The sequence below is a fragment of the Chiloscyllium plagiosum genome, chromosome 2 (assembly GCF_004010195.1).
Source record: "Chiloscyllium plagiosum isolate BGI_BamShark_2017 chromosome 2, ASM401019v2, whole genome shotgun sequence".
In the NCBI taxonomy this organism is placed as follows: domain Eukaryota; kingdom Metazoa; phylum Chordata; class Chondrichthyes; order Orectolobiformes; family Hemiscylliidae; genus Chiloscyllium; species Chiloscyllium plagiosum.
In genome coordinates, this window is record NC_057711.1 from 31758446 (window position 1) to 31781584 (window position 23139).

General features: G+C 37.2%; 1 protein-coding gene across 2 annotated transcripts in view; it reads left to right on the top strand.

Moving 5' to 3' along the window:
• The window catches only part of ap3b1a (adaptor related protein complex 3 subunit beta 1a), a 299213-nt gene that overhangs the window by 172656 nt on the left and 103418 nt on the right, over positions 1–23139 (top strand). For both annotated transcript variants that reach the window (XM_043707081.1, XM_043707091.1), the window contains 7 exons: positions 1506–1615; positions 3862–4038; positions 6991–7177; positions 12152–12282; positions 14327–14426; positions 15153–15267; positions 19078–19225. In XM_043707081.1, coding sequence (XP_043563016.1) covers positions 1506–1615; positions 3862–4038; positions 6991–7177; positions 12152–12282; positions 14327–14426; positions 15153–15267; positions 19078–19225 — 968 coding nt within the window. The remainder of the gene's footprint in view (positions 1–1505; positions 1616–3861; positions 4039–6990; positions 7178–12151; positions 12283–14326; positions 14427–15152; positions 15268–19077; positions 19226–23139) is intronic.

Genomic DNA, 23139 nt, shown 5'->3' on the forward strand with positions numbered 1-23139 from the left:
AGTTTTTTTTCTCAAGATAGTTAGTTTGTGGAATTCTTTACTGCAGAGGGTTGTTGAGGCTAGGTCTTTAAGTATAAATGAGGTTGAGGTAGATTTCTAATAATTAAGAATTATGGGAAAAGGCAGGAAAGTGGAATTAAGGATCATCAGATCAGCCATTGAATGGCCAGTGAATCAAATGGCTTACATTTCTCCTTTATGCCCTGTGCTATTGTCCCAAGAACAAGTCAGAGACTAGGAGTCATGCTGTGTGTAATTTGCCACATGGTTCCCGAAAACCATTGACCAGGCTCTAGTCAGATGTATCCTTGACTTGCCTGAATGTCTGCACCTTGAACAGCTGTCATATTTGACAGCATCAAGGAGAAAGAACCCTAAATTTAGATTTGCTCACTGAGTTTGTTTTCAGATGTTTCGTCACTATACTAGGTAACCTCTTCAGTGAGCCTCCGAATGAAGCACTGGTGGTGTAGCCTGCTTTCTATTTGTTTGTTTGCTAGAGTTTGTGGTGTGATTTTCTGTGGTGACATCATTCCCTAAGGTGACATCATTTCCTGTTTTTCTCAGGTGTGGTACCACTCACTAATAAATAATAAACTAATAAAACTCACTAATAAAGATTGGTGCCATATCCACAAACATTCACATTCCGTACCGCTGTCACTCAATAGCGGCAGTGTGTACAAGATGCAATTCGGGAATTCACTAACACTCCTTTGACAGCATGTTCCAACACACACCACCTAGAAGGACAAGGGCAGTAAATAAATGGGAACACCACCATCTGCAAGTTCCCCTCAAAGAAAGTCTCCATCATGACTTGGAAATATAACCTGTTCCTTCAGCGTCACTTGAACTCCCTCCCTAATGGCATTGTGGATCTACCTACAATGGTTCAAGAAGGCAACTCACCAACACTCATCATCTCAACGGTGACTTGGGATGGGCAATAAACGCTAGCCTGTCAGCCACACCTAACTCCCGTGAATGAAAGCTCATAGGTTTTCTATGGGTAAGTGATTGATTGGAGGAGTTATTACGCTGCATATTAGTTGCAGAGTAAGTACAAAGGTGCAGGTCAAGCTTTGCAAATCCTTTGTTTTCACTGATGGAATTATTAATCTGCACTATTCACTTATTGTGGTTCAAAAATTAAACAGACCTTCAGATACCAATGTTCTCTCACACCATGACACAACAAACATCGAAGATACAAAGACCAACCTTGCTAATGCCTTTAGCAAAGTAACTTTCCATCTTTCGATTAAATCTCAAGTATGAAGACTTAAGATTTGCAAGACATATTTGGGAAATAAGTTGTGGCAGTAAATGTTATCATTTTGAATTAGAAATTACAGTTATATTGCTATTACAATTGCATTTCACCTACTTAAGCAAAAATGTGAAGGATTCTGAGGAGCTCTGGAGGTCCTGTGGGGTAGTAAATAAGTTGCTAATTTTATTAAAGCTGAGTTTTACGTCAGAAATTACTCCATATTTTTCAGAAAATGTTGTCGCAGAAAGTGTAGTTGTCATTAAGAAACTACTCCAGACACAACCATCCCAGCACAGTGAAATCATCAAACATATGGCCAAGCTTTTGGGGAATATTACAGTAAGTAGAAATTAAACCATAAGTGCTAAAGCTGCTAAAAATTGATATTTTATCATGGGCCTATTATTTAAATGCATTGTCCCACTTGTGCATCTTGGTGAAACATCTGAAATGCTTTCCTGATCATAATCTCAACAAATTTCAATGTACTGTAACGTATACTATTAATTCAGATGTATGGTATATCCTGGTGGTGTTAGGGTTTCAGATTTTATTCATGGTTTATTGATTTTACATTTTTGGCTTAATACATATGGTTTGTGGAGTAACAGGGTGAGAGGATCTCCTGTTCCCAATTCCTTTCATCCTATTGTTTAATTGACATTGAAGCAAATGCAGATTGAAAATAAAATGAACAAGTGCAAATGTTGGAAATGTGATTTTTTTTGTATTCTTTTGTGATACTCTAATTGATTATAAATGAAAAACCTGACAAGACATTATACCTATCAGGAACCAGAAGGAAATATGTTGGCCCTAAGATTAAGGATAAGTTTTTTTTTACACAAGTTTTTTTTCTCCCCACCCCCACCCTCCTCTAGCTTATCTCTCCATGCTTCAGGGTCTCTGCCTTTATTCCTGATGAAGGGCTTTTGCCCGAAACGTCAATTTTGCTGCTCGTCGGATGCTGCCTGAATTGCTGTGCTCTTCCAGCATCACTGATCCAGAATCTGGTTTCCAGCATCTGCAGTCATTGTTTTTACCTTTTTTTTTACACGTCAGCCGACAAGACAAGGACATTTTAATGGCATTAAATGATCTACTAAATTTAATTCCCTTCACCTTAGCCCCGTGTGAGTGGTATAACCTGTTCTATGTATTTACTTAAAACATCAGTCAGTCATTTGGATCATCTGTACATAACATCCTGGATTCTAACTTTCCAACTATACCTCCCAATCACATTTCATAATACTGTGATTAGTTTTCCTGTGTTGTCCCACTTAACAAATACTTCCCATCTTTAAATGAGAGCTAAATGTGAGGAATAATGAAAACACAACTCATAATGTAAAAGTTGATCTGCAAAGGAAATTATTTTATGCCTTGTCCTATTTTCCTGGCATAATTAAATCACGAGTTTGACTCAGTTACATCATTTAACATTTTATATCTCACAATGCACTCTTTGCAAACTTGGGTTTCTCTCATCTTTCTTAACTCATTTTATACTTGAAATCAAGGCTATTGCTGTTCTTAATGCTGTTTCCAATGGACATGTTTTATAGTCATTTGTGTACATTGATATCCAAATTTCTGGGTTCATAGTCTGTGGTTCATAAAATATTTTGATTTGCCTTTTTCAGATTTCCCACTTCCCCACATTTGAAATTTATCTCCACAGTTTTGAACACTCATTTAATCCTTCCCTTTGGAACTTTCTGCTTTCAAATATACAGTTTAGTGCCTTCTTACCCGGTGTTATCTTAACATGTGAATATACAGCACTTGCTTTTTTTGCAAGTTTTTTTTGTGTCTGTGTATAAGTATCTGTGAATTTTGTGTGAGTGTGCCTATGTGCAAGTTTTTTTTTCTCCCCACCCTCCTCTAGTTTATCTCTCCATGCTTCAGGCTCTCTGCCTTTATTCCTGATGAAGGGCTTTTGCCCGAAATGTCAATTTTGCTGCTCGTCGGATGCAGCCTGAAACGTCAGCCCTCAAAATTTGTGGAATTCTATAAATACTGGCCATCAGAATCCATATTCATTTCAAAAATGATATGTTTGCTTTCAGTCTGGTAGAAAATCAACTGTTCCTAATTACTCTTTTGGCGATAGTCAGATACCCACAAGTTTTTTCTTAGGTCACCACATCTGGTACAAATGGATGATATAGTCTGCCAAGATGGTTCATTCATTTTTGTTAACCTTGGTCCAGGTCATCTGGTATCTGAATTGTTCTTAAAATTAGTTAATGCTGTGTACGCACTTTGGACTTGTGTTCTTGTTTTTATTTTAAGGTATTCTATTTTTCTTTTTATACTTGAACATTTCTTGTGGGAAATGTTATTCCAGTGACATTTTTTATGATGGCTGTTTCGCACTCATTTTGAAAATTGTGATTTTTATGACTCATCATAACTCAATATTTTCCAAGTTAATTATTACATGTCTAACCTTTTCAAAAAAGTTCTGTATTGCTGTATCCTATTTAAACTTAATGCTGACCAAATTGAAAAATGTTTTAGTGAAACATTTAATCATTAATATGGTTTGCAAACTTAACTTGCCTCTTCTCTTTCTCCAGGTACCCATGGCTCGAGCAAGCATCCTTTGGCTGATAGGTGAATACTGTGAGCGTGTCCCAAAGATTGCACCAGATGTTCTGAGGAAAGTGGCAAAGAGCTTTACAACTGAAGAGGAGATAGTGAAACTACAAATTCTTAATCTGGGAGCTAAACTCTGTTTAACAAATCCTAAACAGGTAAGACCTCAGTAAAGAATAGCCTTTAGTTTCAGACATTTCCAGAGTTTAGGCTTTGTCTTGGCATTTGTTGGATATTTTTAAAATTTTGAATATGCTTTTCTCTATTAATTTGTCATTTGCTTAAAAGTTATTCATAGCTAAAGGGAACAAAAGCATACAGTATGATTGTTCATTGTAAAGTTTGAGTTGATCTCTTTTGCCTCTGGTAGGCATTGCATTATTAGACTTTTGATCTAGGTGGGTTTCCTCAACCAATTGTTTTCAGTCTTTGAGATTATGCAATTATTTTACACTCAGTATATGATTTTGAATGGGCACATGCAAATACCTGAAACATTTGCTGAGATTCTATTACTGCATTTAATCTGTGAAGAGAATGGACTTGATTTGTGGAGTGTTGTTTTCTGTTTCCATTGTTTCAGCTCATGGCATTTGTGGTGATGTGATACAAGACCAATCACTAGCTACAGAGCAAAAGAGAAAGATTTCACTACTGAATGACTTGCATAAAGCAATGCAAATAAGCCTTGGATTGCTTAACAAGCAGTTTGCTGTTTTTGGACATTTTGTGAATTTAGAGCTTGTAATTCTAAATCAGTATTTTGGAAGGTAACCAGTTTCTTTAGTACATGTCACGTACTATAGCACTTGTTACAGGTATTAATTCTTTCATGTCAAGATTATCTGCTTAGACTGGATTCTTTGATCAAGCACTAAGAAATACGTGCAACTGAAGAGGTTCAACCAGTTTTCGACTTACTTCGCCAAATATTTGCTACTGAAATATTCTCCTTCTAATAAAATATACTTTTAAAAAATTTGTTCTTTTGTGGGATGTGGGCATTGCTGGCAAAGCCAGCATTTATTGCTCTTAAACTAAGTGACCTTCTTGGCTATCTCAATGGACAGTTAAGTGGCAACCGCCTTTCCTGTGGGTCTGGAGTCATCTGTTGCCAGACTGGTAAGGATGGAAGATTTTCATCCCTGAGAGGGTATTAGTGAACCAAATAAGTTTTTGCAACAAGTGTTGCAAGTTCATCATCACAGTTAATGAGACTATCTTTCAAAAGACCTTATAGAGTTAGGCCACTTGGCCCGCCAGTTTGGCTCCTGCACCTGGCTGATATTTTTCACAACTTAATTCTCCTGTCTACTGGCAACTCTTGATCCCCTCACTAATTTTGGACCTATCAATTTCTGTCTTAAAGACACTCAATGACTTGGCTTCCACAAAGTCATCGCCTCCTGGCTAAAGAAATTCTCTTCATCTCAGGTCTCAAGGTCATCCCCTCACTGTGAGGCTGTGCTGTCAGGCCCTAGTCTCTCCTATGCACAGTAGCTTATTCTCCACGACCTTTCTATCCGAGCTTCTCAGTATTGTTAAGTTTCAATTAAATTCCCCCAATCCTTTTAAACTCAATTGAATTTCGGATCTTAATACTTGAATTTTATTTCCTTGAGCTGCCTTGGTGAAATTTGAACCTTTGCACCCAGAACAATAGCTTCAGCCTCTGGATTACTTATCAACTGACATTAAACCAATGCTGCCATCTCCTCCAGATTCTTGCTCCATAATTGAATAATGATCTAGTCCTACTATTATGATTTGTAAATGATAACTTTTGAGTTTGAAGTACTAAAAGTTAAACAATGCTGTGTAGATAGAAGGTCCCTGAGTAAAACAGAATTCGCAAAAACTGACACTTGCTTTCAAGTTTTAATTAAACTAGAATTGATCAGGAAACTGTGTTGCATTTTTTTTTTTGCATGCTGGGGTCTTTGGAGCCTCCATCCCTCCATCCTATGTGAAACATGTACCTTATCTGAGGTGGTTTAATTTGAAACTAACAGGGAAGCATTTTATTCCCCAATGCTAATACCCTGTGCTTTGAGTCATTGATAGCAAATCGTGTACATTAGTAATTTTAAATTGAGGATGACGGAGACCTTGTTTTATGAAATCGTATCTGGCAGTGCTTATTTGGAATTTTACCCACTCCAATCAAAGTTGCTACCATTAGTGTAAGCGTAAATGGGTCTGCTTGGAAAATCTTGACAAAATCTAGACACTTCTGTATTTTGTTTATTCATGTTAACCCTTTGCTGTCACCAGAAATAAGTGACAAAAGATCCCTTGGAAAAAACACTCACCATAGATTATTAAAGCCATGTTTTAGCAATAAACCAAGAATATGTCTAATAGGTTTGTTGGTAAACCTGTTTGTAGTTACAAACAATAGTATTAGAGGATGAAATCTGAATGGAATGATAAGACTATTTTCTATCTGATATACTGGTAATCATTGACTGAAACTGTGACACTGGAGTCACTTATCTTGGTTGTAGAGGGCATCAGCTAGTTATCGTGGGATAGAAATGGCGAAATACATTGCAAATAATTTGCAATAATACAGTTCACTGATTCATATGGCTTAGTTAATGGTTCATAATTCAGTGAGCAGCAGCTAAGTGCATTCGAGCTCTGGGCACTGCACATGCTTTGGGGCAGTGTTGCATCATAAAGCTAACCTCTTTGGTAGAAATGTGCCGAGCCTAATATCATCTGATATGTTGATGTCTTGCATATTTTTCAGATTAAGTTTTGAGTGCTATGTTTTTAGTTGTATTTCTACATTCATTATCCTCACGTAGACTCTTCACCAGCTTTGCCATTTATGATTATTTTTTAATGATGCCTTTCTTTCCACTTCAGCGGTTTAATAATCTAGCGCCTGGCTTCTTCTCAGGATTCAGCATTCACCTACTCAGCACAGATGAGGACATGTGTCTTAGCTAAAATTTCATTTGCTGCCTTTGGAATGCATATTCCCAAGGGAGCCACATTCGTTGGTCATGACCATTCATTTTTATTACAACTCTGAATATGTTTATTCAGAGTTATCAATAATCATAAATAACGTGTATTATTTTCTTGTTTTTTGCCAACAGACAAAATTGCTTATGCAGTACATATTAAATGTAGCCAAGTATGATCAGAACTATGACATTAGAGATCGTACAAGATTTATCAAGCAGCTGATTGTTCCAAATGAGAAGAGCGGTGCTTTAAGCAAGTATGCCAAGAAAATATTCCTTGTTCAAAAGCCAGCACCAGTCCTCGAATCTCCATTTAAAGGTATTTCATAGTAAATCATTTTATTTCAAACTAAGGTTTTGTATATGGGATTGTAACCCCAATATAGTGGGGAGACTCCTTCCAACTCTATTCTGGAGTAGATTATACAATGAAATACAAAAGGTTTCTGTTTTCGCTTGAGTAATGCTGGCAGCTATTTGACTGTGGTAGACCGCATGATTAAGCCAATTTAATATTTTTGTGTACGTCTCATATTAGCTATTTTATTCAGATTTCCATTTATTTGCATACTTAACAGTTGCAATGTGCAAATTACCACAGTGAGATCAGGAGCATAGCCACCAAGATGCTTAAAGATAAATCACATGCAGGATTCAGATGTCAGAGATGCAAGAACCTTATTATTTTTCTAAAGAAAAAGTAAATGTCAAGTGTACTTTCACGTGGGGTATTTAAAGATTATTACTCTGAAGAGATGGTGACAGAGACCAAGGTTGGAGATATGGGTCCGCCTCCCACCATATCAGTTGGACGAAGTTAAGTTCCATGAGTAAAACCTTTTTATTAAAATTCAAATTGAAAGCAAGTCTTGATTCTGTCATCCGTTGTGAAAACTCATCTGGTTCACTAATGACCTTTTTTCAGGGAAGGCAATCTTTTGTCCTTGCCTGTTCCGGCGTACATGTGACTTCAGACCAACTGCAATGTGATTAACTATTATCTGCCATTTCTAACCCTTTCAAGGGCAGTTAGGGTTGGACAGAAAATTGCTGGCCGTGCTGATTATGTTCTCATCTCATGAAAGAGCAAAGAGGAAAAAAGTGGTTTTGTGAACAAACCTCTGTAGCCCATGTAACAGTTTCCAGATTCTACCAATTCACGTAAAATGAGATGTTTCTTAAACCACTCTATCTGACACCTAATTATAGCTGTTATGTATCCTCTCTTCGAAGGAATACTGATGTCTTAATTTTTTTCCTTTTGTAATTTTATATGTTTGTTACCTTGTCCTCTTCTATCTGGGAGCTTTTGATTTGAATTTATTTTCAGTATCTCACCTTTGTGGCTGGTGAATAGCTTAACAAGTCATTGCTTTTTTATTTGGCACCAGGGTACAACATTGTTACCCTCCTTAGTGAGCCTTCTAGATTCAAAATGATTTATTTTCAAACATATGGAGCTGTGATGCAAAATAGTTAAACCACTATACAACTTTGGATATTTTTCAATCAACCTGTGCAGAGTTCCTCTGGAGTGGGTGAAACTTGAACCTGGGACTCCTAATTCTGAGCTCTATGCAACTTGAACAAAATCCTCAGGATGTGAAATTAGTGAATCTAATATTATATCTCCATTTCCTTATCATTTTGTTTTCATTATTCAGGTTGCATTTGCCCATCTCCTCGTTTCTCTTCTCCTCCTCCACCCCCACCACCACCACCACCATTTGAATTGTGAAACTTAAGATGTCAACCTGAAGTTTGTTGCAATGTGATGTTGGCTCCAGCTGTCTCCAATTCAAAAACAATACATCACACCCCAATTTTCCAATGAAGGGGTTGTACCAGTGAGAATAGCTGTGGCTTCCCAATGATCAAAGTAAAAATTTATTTTATTGTGGTATTATGTTGGTTAGGAGTCATTATTTAATAGGATGCTTGAAAGTTGAATTAATGGACAGATTAAAATGCAATTTCAAATTATAAATAGCTGAAACATTTGAACTCCTTTTATATCTGTGTAGTTAATTATTTAGATAGAGCAGTAATACACCCACTGTCCTGTTGATGTTCTGTAAACAACATAGCAACCACAGACTTTCACTTCAGTTGCTTAAGGTGTCAATAAACAGAGTGCTATTTCTGACTTGTCCTTTGAATTTTAGTTGTGTAAATGGGTATGTCATGGTAACTAACACCCACACGCAATTTCAACAATGATATTTTAAAAATTAGAATGGTAGTTGAAGGCAAAAAAAGCCCACTGAGTTGCACCACTGAGTTTAAACCGTGTCAGAATTGTGCCACTAAATAATAAGGATTGGATCTAAAGGGAGCAACCCTATTATTTCTTGATTTGAATAGTAAACTTCAATTATCATGTCTGCTTAACAGTCCAACAGAGCTATTCTGCAATGGTATAAGTGGCAGTCACAATAACTCGAAATCTTTGTTAAACCTGCATTAACATCAACAAATTATTAGATGTTCAATATTTACAGTGAGGAACATCTCCCATGAGGAAATTATGGTGCAGAGTGCCTGATTTAAGTGTCATGTGACATCATTTCCTAAATTTTATGCAACTTTAATGGCTCCTCTTTTGTTGTAGATTAGATTAGATTACATTACTTACAGTGTGGAAACAGGCCCTTCGGCCCAACAAGTCCACACCGCCCCGCCGAAGCGCAACCCACCCATACCCCTACATGTACCCCTTACCTAACACTACGGGCAATTTAGCATGGCCAATTCACCTGATCTGCACATCTTTGGACTGTGGGAGGAAACCGGAGCACCCGGAGGAAACCCACGCAGACACGGGGAGAGCGTGCAAACTCCACACATTCAGTTTCCTGAGGCGGGAATTGAACCCGGGTCTCTGGCGCTGTGAGGCAGTAGTGCTAACCACCGTGCCACCCACATGTAAGCATAAAATGTAGGGGCAATATAGGCCATTTGGCCCATCCAAGTCTGTTCCATTTTTCAATGAGATTATGGTTTATTTGATAATCCTCAACTCCACTCTCCTGCTTTACCCCCATGACCATCGATTGTCTGTCACTCTCTGCTTTGAGTATATTTAATGACTGAGACTCCACTGCAATAAGGAATTTCACAGATTCACTAACCTCCAAGAAGAAAATAATCTCTCTAATAAATAATCCCTTAGTCTGAGATTACGCCCTCTGGACCTAGATTCTTCCCCCATAGTAGCAAAGAAATAGTACATTCTGCTACCACAAAATTCTAGCAATTCCCTGCTGTGAATTTCACCTTTTCCAATGGTAGTTCCATTTTGGCATCTGCTGTAGGGTATCCCTGACTCTCGGTCACAGTGATGTTGTCAGTCAGTAATCAATCATGTTGAAGGCTACTCACCGAGCAATCCTGGAAGTAAGATTTTTTAATATTTTTCAGAAAGCGAAGTAATGATTTGGGACATGGGGTTAAGGTAGAAGCTGAAATATATTAAGGAAAAGATGTTTTTTTTAAAAAGCATAAAATATTTGAGATTCTGCAAATATAGTTTTTCAAAATCTGAAGTTGTTTTGCAATCATTATGATTTGATTTTAAAAATAAAACCCAGATGAGCCTTATTAATGAGTGCAATTTCTTAATGTCAGCTAACACTGACTGACAGTTTCTCTACATTAAGACTTACATGGGATGTTGTTTACTCGTCTATGAATATCGCTGGTGGCTATTGTTCAAAATTGGGAAGATGTGTGGGTGAAAGGGGAACTTGAAAGTGGTGGTATTCCCTTGGATCTGCTGCCATTCTCCTAGATGGTATCTGGATTTGAACAGTGTCTTCACAAGTGAGAACAGCTTCTCTAGTTCACTGGAACAATTTGGCATTTCTTCGAAAAACCTCCAGCTGGTTTTGCATGGGTGCACGTTTCTCATACCTCAGCCATTTCTGAGAGAAAGAAATATGGCATAGACTTGGCTCTAAAGTATTTCAGCATTGTTTCAATTTCTTATGTCCATTAATATACATTCTTACAAATAAGAACACGAAACAAGCAAACTAAATATGCCTGATTAAATAAGTGACTTTTCATGTTTTCTGTCGGCTTCAAAGATGAAGTAGTTATGTGAAGGCACATTGATACAAATTGATTCTGAAGCTATGAATTTCACTTCACTCTTGGAGCTAGTGAAATAACTCTTTAAGAAATTTATTACTCGTCTATCGGACTTTTTTTTGCCCCAAATATATTCAAATGTAAAAGCAGCATGAAGATATATAGTAGTAGTCCTCATTCCACCAAAATCCTCAAGTTTCTGCTCATCAATTTCTCTCTCAAAATATTCTTTGGTTAAGGACCGGCTTCCCAACACACCAACCCCACTCCCAAGTACAACTACTTGCAGTTCCTGTAGTCCATCTTACTGAAACATATTTGCTGTCTTCCTCTTCTCTGTCTTAGGCAACGTGGCTGAGTTAATATTTAAATGTAATTAACACCATGGATTTACAATTTCCGCCCAATTACGCACATAATTATGAAATTAAAGTGGAAATATCTCTCACTGCTACAGTACTTTGTAATAATACAATTTGACTTTGAATCACAGTAAATCAATGAACCTAATCATAGATTGTATGTTATATGCTATCTGATGGCATATGCTCCAATTTGTGTTATGTGATGTCTTAAGAAATCCACTATTTCTGATCTTTAATTGTTATCTTATTGTTGTCTTGTGTGACAATATGAGCAACCTCTGGGTTTGGGACATCTTAATGTAGTTTTGTCTTTGCCCTCTTATCAAATTAAAAGGATTCTGTATTTGAGAATATTGGTCTTTAGTTCTTGAAATTTATTTTGTACCTATATTTAAAACTTAAAACTATTGGAAAGTAGTATTTTGGCATTAATGTGTTTCCATTTGTATTGCTGTTAACTGCAGAAGGAAAACTGAAAACCGTTCACTTGGTAGCAAAACAGTATTAAAATTCTGAATGAGTTTTGTAGCAAGACATGTATACGAATTGTTTAACTCTGCTGTCATTCTTAATATTCACACTAAAGTAATTTTTAGAGGAGCTGCATTTCACTGCAACACCTCCAAATACACTGAATGATTAGCTTTTTTATTGACCATTATGGGTGAGATTATTGTAATCTATGGTCTGAAATCAGTTTCCTGACCTATGAAGAATCATCTCCAGTTTTTATTTATGCTGTGACATTTGAGATAATTCACTCCCAATTATCATTGGTGCTGATTAAGACTCTGTGATATAAAGTCCACTTTTTTTTCTATTTTCTTATTCGACAGATAGGGATCGTTTCCAACTGAGCACGTTATCACATACACTTAATACTAAAGCAAATGGGTATCTCGAGCTTCCAGAGTGGCCGGAGAGTGCTCCTGACCCTTCAGTCCGAAATGTGGAAGTCATTCAACCAGTATGAAATTTTATTTTAATCAATGGTTTTTGGCCCAGTTTTTTTAAGTAAGCGAGAGGAAGGCAAAGAAATGGTTTAGAATAGAAAATGTTCTTTACTTTATTACCATACTTAATATCGTAATACCATGGCTTGCTTATCAGACTGAGTAGCTGTTTTATTTGAAGACCATGAACTGAAAACGAGCGTACAAACCAGTCAGATGCTTTACTTTGTAGAATTTAAGTTTAATTTTCTAAAAATAATTTTGTTTCAGTGTGTGTATGTGTATTGAAACTTTTAATTTATGGCCTATAATTTGAATGACATATTGTCAAATTTTCTTGTAACATGTAGCAATCTGCAGTTCTTGTAATATGTTCCATATCACTCTACAAAATTCTTGAATTATTTTGAGGTGGCGATTGCTATAAGCAAAATTATTTCTTTTAACTGTCCAGTCATAAATGCTGCCATAAAGGACCACTAATGTAAATGCCTAAACACACATTAGTAAACCTTAACTGAGCCTATCGATATCTAACAGGAAATCAAGTTTCTCATACATGTTAACTCCTACAGCATTTTCCAAAATCAGTCCCTCTTACCTATTCACCCCTCTCTCCAAGCAGTAACACCACCAAAGCTTGCACTATGCAGCTATGATTCAGTTCAGAGGAATTAAAGTTGGAAGAGTGTAGCCCAAAATAGTATTTGATAATTTAATGAAACTATTCAGACTGTTCATAGGTCCGATGTTTTCAATCTCCTGTAAATTGTTATTGCATAACGTATGTACAACTTTGGATATGAGTCAAAAGATAATTTTTGTTGAGTATTCTTTGAGTTGCTTTAGTCATTATCCAATAAATCTGTTGTAGGGCCAATGTTGGTTTGGTACTGGTGTCTACAGTAATAATCTAAGAGTTGCATTAATTATATTCACCCGGATTAAGCACATAATAGAACTAGTAAAAGCAGAGTTGACCATATGCCTCTTGACCATTCAGTGTGATGTTTTGTCTCATTTATTTTTATTGCATGTCTAAAAGCCCAGAAAACATTGGGTCTTTGTTTCACAAGAAGTGCTTTGTTCAAAATTTCTCAACTCCAACATTTTTTGTGTATGTGCTCATTGCGGCTTAACAAAGTTCTCTCTTTCTCTTCTATGCACTTTTTGTTTCTTGGCTGTGGGGACTAGAAGTGGAATAATGCCTTGCACATTATATGAAGTGCTGGTCGATTTTGTAAATGACATGCAGTCTTAAGTTTTTAGAAGGATTGGCTCATAGACAACTCCTAAAACCAATTTTTGTAATCCATTTTCTCATCTTTAATACTCTAGGACCTTAACCCTTGCTGACGTGTCAATCATCAGGCTTCACTGAAGTCACCATTATTACAAGACTAGTTGTGTGTGTGTGTCAGGCTATTGAAATCAAGAGTTTGAGCCTCCCACTTCTAATGTCCAAATTTATTTACATCTAGAAGTTGCTGGATAACAATTAGGGATACAAAAAACATGTGCCAGTTTTTCTTTTTATCCCCTTTCTCTCCTCCTCCTGTCGATCTACCACCCCTTCAGGTTTTGTACCATCACACCTTCTGTTACCCTCCTATTTTCCCATTTAAGGGCGATAAGGTGATTAGCATTGCACCGGTGTCCTGGGTTTGATTCCAGCCTCAGGTGACTCTCTGTCTGTGGCATTTGCACGTGCTCCCCTTATCTGTGTGGTTTTGACCCATAGTCCAAAGATGTGCCCGTTAGGTAGATTGGCCATGCAAAACTTTTGTCATATTCAGGGATGTGGCTAGGTGGATTAACCATTGTAGATGCAGGGGTTATGGGATATGGTGGGGGTCTGGGTCTGGGTGGGATGCTCTTTGGAGGATGAGTGCAAACTTGATGGGCCACATGGCCTCCTTCCACACTGTATAGGGATTCGATGATTATATATTTTCCTTTCTCTGACTCTTGGTCATTTTAAATTCTTCCATTGTTATCTTTTGGATATCTTTTTGTTTAAAGTTGTTTTAAGTCTCAACTATTTGTTTTTGCTGACAGGTTAAGCTGGCTACACCAGTAGGTAAATTAAAAGGCAAGAAAGATAACTTGGATGGAAAGTTTTACTCTGATTCTGAGGAGCAGGAAGACTCCAGCCAAAGTGAGTGTACGCTGGGTCAGATTGGAGAATTATGATGCAAGCAAATTTCTTCCCACACTTGTGTGACTCTTGTTTCATTCATGACATGTGGACTCTCCTATCTTGGGTCATTGCTTTGGATCTGTTTTTTGTTTGAATCTTTGAGTTTATAATTGAAAACAAATGTCCATATTTGACCATAGCAGCTCTCACCTTTTCTTTTTCAGTGGTGTGAACAGCTGATCGAATAAAATATTAAAATAATCTCATAACAAACTTGAGAACACAATAAGTAAAACAGACTGTTACATTGGCTTTGACTAAATAGTTGTGATGTTGAGTTGTATTTGGATCTTTGATCCTGAACCATCTTGTGTCCAACTCTAATTTAGTCAACGTTACAACATAATTGAGAATCATAGTGAGTTTAAGTCCAGTTTTAGTAAGCAAATTATTCTTTTTTTAAACTATACCATGGTAAAGCAATTTAAGTGCAAGCTATTTTAAAATATTTTCAAATAGTGGCATGATAACCATTCTATGAAGCCCTCTGATGTTGACCTCTTTCTCTTGATATTCATTTGTTTGGGTAGCTTCTGAATAATTGAATTTATTATTGTAGTCAACTTTTTCAAAACAACCTTTAATTTTATTCTGATTGGTTCCAAACCATTTAATTGACACAATGGTGAACTTAGTCAAAAATTTGAAGTAAAATGAATTCAACCTCTTACCATTCAATCTCAGGTAGTGAATCTAGTAGTGAGAGTGAAAGTGACAGCAAGAATGAAGACAGCAGTTCGAGTTCAAGTGAAGAGTCAAGTGATAGTGACTCGGAAAAAGAGGAACAGAATGAAGAAAGGTAAATGTAACATCCTAAAATTGTTCCAGAGTTAGTTGACGGGCCTGTGCTTAAAGCTGGGTAGAAACAAAACTAAGCTAAGATTTCAGTGAGCTACTAAATCTCTGAAAGGAATGGGGGAAGCAGATGTTAATTTCATCAAAGGCAATTTTAAAACTTCATGCTTGCTGTTGTGGTTCTGTTCGCCGAGCTGGGAATTTTGTCTTGCAAACGTTTCGTCCCCTGTCTAGGTGACATCCTCAGTGTTTGGGAGCCTCCTGTGAAGCGCTTCTGTGATGTTTCCTCCGGCATTTATAGTGGCCTGTTTCTGCCGCTTCCGGATGTCAGTTCCAGCTGTCCGCTGTAGTGGCCGGTATATTGGGTCCAGGTCGATGTGTTTGTTGATGGAGTTTGTGGAAGAGTGCCATGCCTCTAAAAATTCCCTGGCTGTTCTCTGTTTGGCTTGCCCTATAATGTAGTGTTGTCCCAGTCGAATTCATGTTGCTTGTCATCTGCGTGTGTGGCTACCAAGGGGAGCTGGTCGTGGCTAGTTGGTGTTCATGGATACGGATCGTTAGCTGTCTTTCTGTTTGTCCGATGTAGTGTTTTGTGCAGTCCTTGCATGGGATTTTGTACACTACATTGGTTTTGCTCATATTGGGTATCGGGTCCTTCGTCTCGTTCTCACCAGAACGAAGGACCCAATACCCAGCATGAGCAAAACCAATGTAGTGTACAAAATCCCATGCAAGGACTGCACAAAACACTACATCGGACAAACAGAAAGACAGCTAACGATCCGTATCCATGAACACCAACTAGCCACGAAACGACACGACCAGCTATCCTTAGTAGCAACACACGCAGATGACAAGCAACATGAATTCGACTGGGACAACAAATTCCCAGCTCGGCGAACAGAACCACAACGACGAGCACCCGAGCTACAAATCTTCTCCCAAATTTTCATGCTTGCTGCAGTATGAGGGGAATTTGAGACATGGCATGTTCGTGGAATTATATAGCATGCTTATCAGAAATAAGGGATTTTTACTCATGAAATCTAGAGAATTGGTACTCCGTCTTTGTCAGAGTTTTATTTTCTTGTATCTAGGTCTATAGTCAGAGATTGTTTGACATGATTAGTTTGGGACTCCATTATTGGTATATTCTGTGGCCAGCGTCATAGTCACGATAGGTCTGTCAAGTAGCCTCTTTAGAAACTGTAACAGATAAGCTCTGTATCTAAATGTTATAATAACTTGTACAAACTTACCCCATCATTAATATCAGTTTGTGATCAGCTTCTCAACAACTTGTATTAAAACTGGTTTGAAGTCCTGAGGTGTTTTTTGTCATGACTGTTTGTTTGGTGGCATGTTTTATGTTGGGGCAGTGCTGATAAAAATCAGTACTGATTGCACCCTGAAAATAAGGCATTTAATGTTAATTAATGGCTGTCAAATGGTAAGCCAGATTATAAAGATACATTTGATTTAGAATTTTCATTTTTTTATGATTCAGAATCTTAAACATGAGAAGATGGTGTAAAGAGATGCAAAACTGTTTGCCTTATTCGACCTGCTTGGTTTGTAGTTACAAAAGAAGTGCTGTTAAATTTACCCCTTACCTAACACTACGGGCAATTTAGTATGACCAATTCACCTAACCTGCACATCTTTGAGATGCAAAACTGTTTGCCTTATTCGACCTGCTTGGTTTGTAGTTACAAAAGAAGTGCTGTTAAATTTGAGTTATCAGCCTAAGAGCTAACACCTGGTTACAAAAGTAATGTATGGATTAAGACAGTGAGGCTGGGTGTTTGAACCATGAATGGGGTTTCATCTTAACAGAAGGCAGCATCTTAAGTGTAAGACAGTTTTGCTGCAATTAGAATTGAAATTTATGCTATAATTTAATCTTTGTTCTATTAGTGTGAATTTGCTGTTTCTCTGATTATACTGATGACATTTTATTATGTCATTGTTTCACATGATAAAAAGTGCATATTACTAATTTGAAAATCCAGAATCTTATTTGACAGTTTACACTCTTGCCTGTCGGTGATTGCAGAGATGGTTGCCCTTTCATGCGTAGTTTGCTGCTGATGCTGTTGATGAGTGTGCAGCTTGGCTTTTTTGTAGCTGACAGCACTGATTGGGGTATAGCACGCACTCTGCTCTTTTTATTATAGACAGTAATTAAGGCAGTTCGCCCTGCCACTTCATAACAAATACAGCATAATGCCCTAATTATAACTTTATTAATTTAAGTCAGGATTTAATGATTTTAAAAGTGATTTATATTGTTTTTCTTGTTTGGAACAAATGAAATCTCTGGTTTAAATTAATACTGGCTTTTCATTTCTGCAAAAGTTAAAAAGCTGGTTCCAATAAATTCTGTTCATTAGATTAGCATTGGAAATTATCTGTAGTAAGGTAAACATCCATTAATCCTCAAAAGGGCAGAGGAAATGTAGCAATTTTCCACCTTAGTGAATCCAAAATTTGAAAATTATATATTTTCTTCTGGTGTTCAAAAGCTGAGTGTTTTCAGATTTCCCCAACGGAATCTGGTAGAGTTTTATTGTGGGTTGTGTTGTCTCACAGTATTTACCAGGGAGAGCTTCTGACTGATATTTGATCACACTTCAATGTATTGTCTCCTTTCCTCTGCACCAATAATTGGCAAAGCTTCTCTTGTCTGTGTACCCACACAAGTAGGCACCAAGTGTTTTATCTGCTCTCATTTAAATGCATTAATAATCTGGTAGTCAAGGATGATCAACAAGACGGGTAAGAATGCATTTGTACCCTTTGGCTTTTCATTGATGATCCATGTCTGCATTAATGTTCCCACATGTATGTTAAATTGGTGCAGAGGTGTGTTGGTCAGAGGCTTCTTTCGGATTGGTGACAGATTTTGAGGTGGATCAGTGAAAACCTATTCAGGAAGAATTACAATAATATCTGCAATGAAATTTATCCAATATTCAATTCACACATTGGCATGGAAAGACAATATTGTAGTTAACACCAAAGCATTTATTAGTTATTCTACTTGGAAAATGTTGCATGCAACTTAAATAGAATGTTACGTTCAACTGATCAAATCTGTGGTTGGAATTTTGTACACAGTGAACCAATTGGCGTAATATGAAACTGTAATTTAAGAACTCCATACATCTGCACCAGAAATCTAATAATAAGCAAAGTAGTCGTGTTGAGTCATTTGGTCAGCAACTCGAGAGTGAGTAAATGGTTCATATTTCAAGTTGATATTGATTCTTACAATGCTGGTTTAATGCTAATTTGTTGATACTGCCTCACCAGCCTTTAAAATTCCTATGTTTTAAGGAATATTTTCATTGCCCTCAATATCAAAAGTGTTGTAGGGCTTTCTAAATTATCGTTATTCCATAAAATGTTTTCTAATTTTTAATTTCACTTATAGTAACCCTAAATTTAGGCACTGGAGTTACTGTGTAGACTCATGTAATCTATCATCCTTCACACTCTTGGGGCGGATCATAATCTTGAAACTTTGCAATTTATTGATTAATGTTTTCGACTGTTATGACTGAATTGCTGTTTGTCCACGTTGAAATAAATAAAAGTAAGTTACTCAAAGCATGAGGTAAATTTGTAGCTTTGTGCTTAAAATTGTAGCACATAATCAAATGTTCCAAGAATGTTGATGCAGAAATGAATCATTTGAAGTAAATCTAAATCTTTCCCTTTAAAGAAAAAAAGCATCTGTTCTGTGCTCGTTGGGGAAAAAAAGACAAAAATTGTCTGGTTGTTTTCAACTTTACAATGTTTTCATCTTCAGTGAATACAGTAACTCTGAAAATAACAAGACCAAAACTAAATCCAAAAAGCTGAATTCTGCAACTTCCTCTGAGTCAGAGGATAGTTCTTCTGAAGACAATTCTGAATCTGAGAATGACTCCGACCCAGAAAACACGGTGACACAAAAGGTAACTTGAAATAAGCTTCACCTTATTGCTCAAGTAGACATGGCTTATTTTTAAAAATGTGATAGAAGTGATTGCTGCATATGTTGATGAAATTTGACTAAGTCACAAAGCGACATCTATGTTTAATGCTTTCCTTTTGGACAAAATTAATTTATATCTCTAGAAATGTAGAAAGAGCAGCATTTATTGCCCATTGCTGATTCCCTTAGAGAAAGTGGCAGTGAGCTGCTTTCTTGAATCCCTGAAGTCCTTAGGGTGCAGGGACAGCCACAATACTGTTAGGAAGGGAGCTGCAGGAATTCAGGCATTGTGCTTGGTTAACAATGATTCCTTGTTGGTTATAACCAGGAACATTTACAGCCTTCTAGACAATATGATCCAAATTTGTAAACTGTGTTGTTTGTTTTTAGAAGAATTTGGGAGAGTAATTGTCCAAGGTGCAATTTCCAGTGAGAGTGACTCTGACTGACTCAGCTAAAACATTTAAAGAATTTGTGGTTTTCAGAATAAGCCTACTAAATTTAGGCCCTATGTCCCACAGCCCATCCCTTCAAGGACCACCCACCTCATTTGGTATAGCCTGCTGCCTGCATGAGATATCTCAAACTCATCAAATCGGAGCAGAAACAAATCCTCCTTGATCATAAAACCTGACCTAAAAAGACCTAAATTTAAAATTTCTCAATTAAATTCAATAAATTTAATCCAATCAATTGCACTATCAGTTTCATTTTGTCCTCTTTATTTTAAAATTTTTCTCATTTCCATAAGTCTTCTCTGTATAAACCAATAAATCATAGCTTGAAAGAAAGGTGTTGCAATAATAATGGACGATTCTGTTCTTGTTGATTTGAGTATGTTAAATTGTAAATGTTCACCGCAAGAATGTTCACCCATAGAATGTATTTGTGGCACATATTTTGGAACTGGATAATGTGCCATTTTAAACCTGGTAATTTGTACTGAAATGTGATCAATGTTCTCCTAGTAAAGGATTCTCTTGGCAGCAGAGATTATACAATGATGGAATTGATGGAAATAAAAACTGAAAGAACTGTGGATGCTGTAAATCAGAAACAAAAGTAAAAGCTCAGCAGGTCTGGCAGCATCCGTGGAGAGAAATCAGTTAACATTTTAAGTCAAGTGACTCTGAGAACTGATGTTAGCTAGGAAAGCTGAAGTGGAATTGGAGGACTGTCAGGTGCAATATCTGTCTGGTAATATTGTTACCTCTGGGTAAGAAGGGTCAGGTTCAAGACTCATGCCTTCTTTAGAGGTGTGTCATGTCTAAACAGGTTGATTTAGAAAATCTACAATGGTGGACTTTCACATCCGTTTTGACAGCAGTAAATCTTTAATTTAAAATAAAGATTGTTATAAAAGTGTGAAGACAGACCTGGCTGTCATGGGCAGCATAGTAGGTGAGGAGACAGTAGAGAAGCAGTGGCAGACTTTTTAAAGTAGGATTTCAAAACACAACAATTACACCTGTGTTGGGAAAGAAAAACTGGGAAACATGCCACATTCCTGGCTGTCGAAGAAAATTAAGTATGGCATCAAATTAAAAGCAACGGCATAGAATGCTGCAAAGATTAGTGGGAGGCTGCACCAGTAGGAAAGTTTTAGAAACCAGTGAAGAATGACCAAAAAAGGCAATAGATTGAAAGAGAAAATAGGATGCAAGAGTAATTGAGCAACAAGTATGCAAAACAGAATTTGAGCTTCCAAAATTATGTAGAATGGAGGAGAGAAGCTAAAATAACATCAGACTGAAGAAACCAGGAAATGGTGGAGGCTTTGAACTTTCTTTTTGAGATGACATTAAAAACATTCCAATAGTAATATCAGAAAGTCAGGGGCACATGTAAAGTTGGAACTGAGTAATATCACTTGAGAAAAGTACAAGGAAAACTAATCTAGCAAATCCCCTAGAACTTGTAAGCTGGCTCCGAGGGACTTAAAAGGAGGTGATAAAAACAGTGGACAGATTAGTTATAATCTTCCAGAACACTTCTGATTCTGACAAGATCCCAATTGATTAGAAAACTGGATATATAGCATAATCCACTGATTTATGGTGGTCACACCACTGCGAAAGAAAGGGAATCTGATTACTATAGGGAGTTAAAACATCAGGTCAGTAGTACAGAAGGCCCTCAGGGCCTATCCCTCTTTCCATTTTAGATACTGGTGGGGCAGATGGTTTCTTGAGGAAAGTGACACTAGCAGTGTCTTACCTGTGGGGTTGGGGAATGGTGTGGTTGTGGTTTTGGGGACTGAGTGTGCAGTGGGATTGAGATAGGGGATTCTATCATAAGGTGCATTGACAGATATTTCTGTGATTACAGATACGACACCAGGCTAGTATGTTGCTTCCTTGGTGTCAGGACCCCAAGTTGTCACTGATTTGACTACAGGATATTCTGAAAGGCCAGAGTTCTTGGTACAATAGTAGTAATATGGGTAAAAGTGCAATAGGGTCCGACAACCAGAATATGTAAAACTAAGAATAAAATGTAAAAAGCAGGACCTCAAAGGCAGTAATCTCGAGATTAGTCCCAACGCCATGCGTTAGCAAGACCAGTAGGCGAAATGGGAGAATTGATGGATGTCAAAGAAGTGGCTGATCAAATAAAGCTGTACAGAAGAGGACAACAAAAAAACTTTCCTGAAGTGTTAGGGAAACAAAGGAGAATTAAAAGAAAGCAATACTAGACCACAAATGATGCCAGGAAAATTAATGGGATTAAAGATAGATCCCGAGGATCTGATAATCTACATCCCAGGATACCAAAGAAGGTGGCCATTGAAAAGACAAGTGTATTGGTTCCTATCTTCCAAAATTCTCTTATCTCCGGAACGGTCGAGGCAGATTGGAAACTGAAAAATATATCCCTGCTATTTAAAAAACCAGTGGAGGACAAAAGAAAGCCAAGAATTACGGCTGGTTAGCTTAACATCTCTATTAGAGGAAATACTGAAGTCTGTTTTTAAAAAAAAGCTATGATGTTAGGATACTTAAGTTACCAATGTAATTACAGTTATTTATTTCGAGTTTCTTTTGGTGCCTAAATTGTCTAACAGTTGCATTGCAATTTACAAATCATGCTAGTTGCACCTTGGTTGTAGTATTATAATTAGCATTAGATTAAAGTAAACCGTGGGGCGGCACAGTGGCTCAGTGGTTAGCACTGCTGTCCCACAGCGCCAGGGACCCAGGTTTGACTCCAGCATCTGGTGACTCTGTGTGGAGTTTGCACATTTTCCCCTTGTCTGCGTGGGTTTCCTCCCACAGCCCAAAGCTGTGTGGGTTAGGTGAATTGGCCATGCTAAATTGCCCATATTGTTCAGGGATGTGTAGGTTAGATGCATTAGTCAGGGGTAAATATAAGGTAGGGTAATGGGCTTGGGTGGGTTACTCTTCGGTATGGACTTGTTGGGCTGAAGGGACAGTTTCTACACTGTATGGGTTCTTAAAAAAAATTCTAATTCTAAACCTTTTTTGAATATTGTCATTGATGTTGATCCAGTATAAGTTTCAGTTTGTCAATCATATACGTGTAGCTATGGCTGAATTTCATCACCACTGTAGTATCCACAAAGACCAAATTTGCTTCATAATGACATTGTAGTTCCTTTCTAAATATTGACTCCATCTCCAATTGATGCCCAATCTGATGTATTACCAACTTTGAAGCAGGTAGGCTTACTCTGGATGCTTCAGATTTAGTTTAGGCCTTCACATCTAATTTACATTTGCAGGTTAAATGTTAGTCCAAAGCAATTTCAGCTGTGCGCTGCTGTTAAAGTTTTAGACTGCTATGTAAAGAAACAATTTTTGAATGATGCTGGTGACATTTTATCAATTCAGTCAGGGAATTAGTTAAAAGTCCTGTGCGAGCAAATATAATACT